The sequence below is a fragment of the Bidens hawaiensis genome, unplaced genomic scaffold, assembly GCF_021521415.1.
Source record: "Bidens hawaiensis isolate Kalapana, Puna unplaced genomic scaffold, B.hawaiensis_p1.1 tig00031116_1, whole genome shotgun sequence".
In the NCBI taxonomy this organism is placed as follows: Eukaryota; Viridiplantae; Streptophyta; class Magnoliopsida; order Asterales; family Asteraceae; genus Bidens; species Bidens hawaiensis.
In genome coordinates, this window is record NW_027495216.1 from 211,547 (window position 1) to 217,366 (window position 5,820).

Below are 5,820 nucleotides of genomic sequence, written 5' to 3' on the forward strand. Positions count from 1 at the left end.
CTCCTTGATATTTGCTCTAGCTCACATTCCATATCGACTATTTAACATGGTTATTGCTATCCTGATTTACTAATTGATTTGCTCCCTTAATTGTAGCATATTTATGTTATATAGCCAAATTAGGCTCTGCATGTAATTTCATCTTCTACCATAACGAATTTTGTTATGGTATCAGAGCCTAACAAAAATCGATCCTACTCACAAAAATCTCGACTGACATAATTCCTTACCCTAGTCGCCATGACCAGTGGTAAAGAAGAAGAAACAAACAACAATGGAGGGGTCTCAGAATACACCTCTCCATATTACATACATGCTTCAGATTATCCCAGACAATTACACGTCAGTGACATCCTAACCGATGGCTATTACAACGACTGGTCCCAAGAGATGCTGAATTTTTTGTTTGCAAAAAACAAAGTTGTCTTCATTGATGGGACGATCAAGAAACCAGAATCAAACGATCCTAGCTACATCGCTTGGATAAGGTGCGACGCTATGATTAAAGGTTGGCTACACACCGTGATGGAGAAAGAAATAAGAACGAGTGTGAAGTACGTTGCGTCAGCGCAAGATATTTGGGCAGATCTTAAAGAATGATTCGGGAAAGTTAGTCCGCCACGCGCATACGAATTAAAACAATCTTTGACCATCATAAAGCAATTGCTAATTCAGTTTCAATTGCATAATTTTTAATTCAGTTAGGGTTGTGTTACATCGATCCTAATAAAAAATGAAGGATAGTAAGGTGAGCGGCACATTCCTGGTGTTTCTAACTACTTGAGCATAAGGAGGAAAGTTATCTTTATTCAACATGTTAGATTACATCATATCATTAATATTATATTAAAAGACGATTTTAAGATGTTCATCAACCATAACTTATATATTGAATGCTATTAACAACCTCCCAACATACATCATTGTGCAATTAAAGGTAGCAATCAACCAATCAACCGTTATTAATTATGGTATAATAAAACCCTGCAATTCATCTCCATGTTTAAATCAATTGAATGTTATTGAACACCCATTCAAGATTATTAACTGCCATGACAAGTCGTTACAACCTTTTTCCTATAATAACTTTGACCAAAGTTTGCAGACATAGGTTCCAACACCACAAAAGCATGTATCTTTTCATTCCATCCCCCTTTCTCTACGCATACTCTTTTTATCCTTTAACTATGTTACTTGTATAGTTCTACTACATTATACATGTTATCCTCACTTGCTTCACATGGTTTCCCTTAATTCATATATAGATGTCTTTTGTATACAACCATTTTTTAAAAGATAACACAATTTGTTCCTGCCCATATTATTCCTCGATATTTTCTCAAGCACACAATCTATATCGGATAATTTCCATAGTTATTGCTTTCTTGATTTACTAATTGATTTGCTCCCTTAATTGTAGCATATTTGTATTATATAGCCAAATAGGCTCTGCGTGTAATCTCATGTTTTACCATAACGAATTTTGTTATGCTATCAGAGCCTAACAAAAATCGATCTTACTCACAAAAATCTCAAACAACTTAATTTCTTACCCTAGTCGCCATGACCGGCGGTAAAGAAGAAGAAACAAACAACATTGGATGGGTCTTAGATCACACCTCTCCATATTACATACATGCTTCAGATTACCCCAGATAATTACACGTCAATGACATCCTAACCGATGGCTATTACAACGACTGGTCCCAAGAGATGCTGAATTTTTTGTTTGCAAAAAACAAAGTTGGCTTCATTGATGGGACGATCAAGAAACCAGAATCAAACGAACCTACCTACATGGCTTGGATGAGATGCGACGTTGTTATTTAAAGTTGGCTACACACCGCGATGGAGAAAGAAATAAGAACGAGTGTGAAGTACGCTGCATCAGCCCAAGATATATGGGGAGATCTTAAAGAACAATTCGGGAAAGTTAGTGCGCCAAGCGCATTCGAATTAAAACAATCTTTGACCATAACAAAGCATTTGCTAATCCAGTTTCAACTGCATAATTGTTAATTGAGTTAGGGTTGAGTTACATCGATCCTGATAGAAAATGGAGGATAGTAAGTTCTTGGTGTTTCGGACTTCTTGAGAATAAGGAGGAAACTTATCTTTACTCAACATGTTAGATAACATCATATCATTAATATTATATTAAAAGCCTATTTTAAGATGTTGATCAACCATAACTTATATATTGAATGCTATTAACAACCTCCCAACACACGTCATTGTGCAGTTAAAGGCAGCATTCAACCAATCAGCCGTTATTAATTATGGTATAATAAAACCCTGCAATTCATCTCCATGTTTCAATCAATTGAATGTTATTGAATACCCATTCAAGATTATTAACTGCCATGACAAGCCGTTACAACCTTTTTCCTATAATAACTATGACCAAAGTTTGAAGACATAGGTTCCAACACCACAAAAGCATGTATCATTTCATTCCATCCCCTTTTCTCTACGCATACTCTTTTTATCCTTTAACTATGTTACTTTTATAGTTCTACTACTTTATACATGTTATCCTCACTTGCTTCAAATGGTTTTCCTTAATTCATAGATAGATGTCTTCTGTATACTACCAATTTTTAAAGATAACACAATTTGCTCCAGCCCATATTACTCCTTGATTTTCTCCTTGATATTTGCTCCAGCTCATATTCCATATCGACTATTTTCCATGGTTATTGCTATCCTGATTTACTAATTGATTTGCTCTTTTAATTGTAGCATATTTGTATTATATAACCAAATAGGCTCTGCATGTAATCTCATCTTCTACCATAACGAATTTGGTTATGGTATCAGAGCCTAACAAAAATCGATCTTACTCACAAAAATCTCGACCGACATAATTCCTTACCCTAGTCGCCATGACCAGTGGTAAAGAATAAGAAACAAACAACAATGGAGGGGTCTCAGATCATACCTCTCCATATTACATACATGCTTCAGATTACCCCAGACAATTACACGTCAGTGACATCCTAACCGATGGCTATTACAACGACTGGTTCCAAGAGATGCTGAATTATTTGTTTGCAAAAAACAAAGTCGGCTTCATTGATGGGACGATCAAGAAACCAAAATCAAACGATCCTACCTACATGGCTTGGATGAGGTGCGACGCTATGATTAAAGGTTGGCTACACACCGCGATGGAGGAAGTAATAAGAACGAGTGTGAAGTACGCTGCGTTAATGCAAGATATTTGTGCAGATCTTAAAGAAAGATTCGGGAAAGTTAGTCTGCCACGCGCATACGAATTTAAACAATCTTTGACCATGATAAAGCAATTGCTAATTTAGTTTCAACTGCATAATTTTTAATTCAGTTAGTGTAACGCCCGTTAATTCCGGTTTCAAGAATTAAAGCTTGTAGAGTATGTATAATTCTCGGGATTTATTCGACGTCTCTCGGGATCCTTCTCGTCACCCCCCGGTACGTTAAAATCACTTAACTTTCTCCCCAAGTTGCTACACACTTCATACTGGAGGGACTAGGGTGTAAATTATTTTATATCATATTATATATAAAAAAACAAAAAACTTAACCCTAATCCAATTCAGCGCCGATTGCAGCCAAGACCCCCCCCCCCCCCTCTTGCTCGAATTTCTTCTGTCCAGCCGTGTTTCAACCGGAAAAACTTCAATTCAAGGTCGGTTTTACGATTCCCCATGTCTTTTACACCTTAATTGATCATATTAACGCGCTTATTGGTCGTTAAGGTTGAGTTTTGATGATAACAGTTTGCTGACAGATTCGTATACGTTTATTGTAGGGTCTGTAACGCGATGATACTCCACTGTTTTTGATCGATTCTTGATTCCATGATGTTCTGCTTTGAGTCTAGTTTCCAGAAAGGTATAATACGTAATTTTTGGATGAGATTTGAATGGTTTTTATGATTTTATAAAATCGAGTGTCAAAGCTGATGAGGGATGTCGGATTCTGGTCTGTCTTCCCGACATCATAACTCTTTTTCAACAAGTCCAAATAAGTTGGTTCTACTTCTGAAACTTAATATTTTTAGTTAAAAATTAAACCCAATTGGAATCTTTTAATTTGGTTCGGTAATGAATTTTATAAAAATAAAACCATTTTGTTGCGCACTGAAATAGCTGCACATACCTTTCTGTGTTGGAGGAATTTTTATGAATTTTGTGTCCATTAGAAAAATATAATAAAAATATTTTTATAAACCTAAGACATTTACTAAAGTCTGGCAAAATTTTAATAATTTATTTCAAAGATTATCCTATATAATTAAATCCATCTTCGCATGCTAAAATCTGCATGTTTTACTTGTTATTGATCGATAAGTTCGTTTTAGGCTTAACCGGTAGATGTTCAATTGTGTTCTTGGCGGGGCTGTTTGAAGTGATTTTTTCACCAAAATCTTCCTAGGTATGTCCCGTATATCATACTTAAAGATCATGTTCATAGGTGTTCGTTAAGTTGATCAACTAGTTGTAGTTTGATTGTTATGTTCGGTTGTCTAGAATTGTAGTTTGGCGCGTTTAACGCGAGGGTTGAAGTGATTAACGACCAATTCAGCTCGGGGACACTTGGTTTGACGTACGGGTTGTTCAAAATTCATTTTTATAAGTCATGGGGCTGAATTGGTTGTCGGTTACCCAACGGGTCGGTACAACGCGCAATTTCGTTTATTGAGTAGTTGGTGCGTCGTACTTGCGAGTTACCGACCCATTTGACTCGTGTAGCATCGTGTGGACTTGTTGGCTGTGATTTATCATGTTGGGTCCACACGGGGCTGAGTTGAATGTTAATGGCCTAAACGACTCTTAAACGCGCGTATCGGTATCACCTAGTGCTTCCGGGGGTAATTTGGGAATTCTTTATTCCCGGGAGTACCTAAGGGTCGATTTGGTGAATGTGAGACCTCGGGGGCTGTTGTGAGTAAGTTTGATGAGGTCGAGGGTTTAGGTAACTCGGACCATGTTAGAACGTCTCGTAGGATAAACGAGTCATCTTGATGTCATTAATATTGATTGAATGTAAACCGACAGGTGTTTGAGTTTTGGGATTTCTTAGGGAGTCTCTAGCTCGTGATGAATCCGTGTCTTGTATCAGGTGAGTTCTTGATGCCCCGTTTAACTCTTTTTAAGTTTTGGGCTAGCATGCACACCTAACCGATTTTGCTTGATGAAATGTTTTAAACGATTTTACATAGGATTGCTAGTATTGGTAGGCCTTGGAATGTTAAAGAATGCGTGTATGTGTGTGTGTGTGTGTATATATATATTAGAATGGCCAATATTTTGCGAATGTTGTAGTCGTCTCGACTATGGAATGTTGCGTATGCCTACTTTGTGTTTGCATGCGCTGAATGTTACGTGTTTGGGTTGTACGTTTTCTCGACCCTAAATGTTATTATTGAATGTTATATATATATATATATATATATATATATTTATATATATAGGAATGCACGTATAGAGATGCTCATACGTAAGGGTGATTATTTATTGAATGTGGTGACCTAACCGATGTATTTCCGTTTACCGTTTTAAAACCGTTGGAATGATTATTAAGACTTTTGTTACTTATTTAAAACTTGAACTCCCTCAGCTTAAGCTGACTTTGTGTGCATGTTAGTGTGAGTTTCAGTTGGGAAGAGGATGCCTTATCGCTTGGACGTGCACGAAGCTACTTGGACAGTGAAAAGTATACGGGATTTGAAGATTTTATGATTAAACATTTATTTTTACAAATTTTATTTAAAGATAATTATGTTGGTTTTGGGCAAAATTCCCGGGTTTTGGGAACTTATTTTATTATTTAGGT

General features: G+C 36.5%; 1 protein-coding gene across 1 annotated transcript; it reads left to right on the forward strand.

Annotated features, from left to right (window-relative positions):
• The first annotated feature begins 240 nt into the window (after nucleotides 1-240).
• On the forward strand, nucleotides 241-600 carry LOC143581614 (uncharacterized). The gene has a single exon (XM_077064366.1). It carries the CDS (start codon nucleotides 241-243, stop codon nucleotides 598-600), a length of 360 nt encoding a protein of 119 aa, XP_076920481.1.
• Nucleotides 601-5,820: the final 5,220 nt, after the last annotated feature.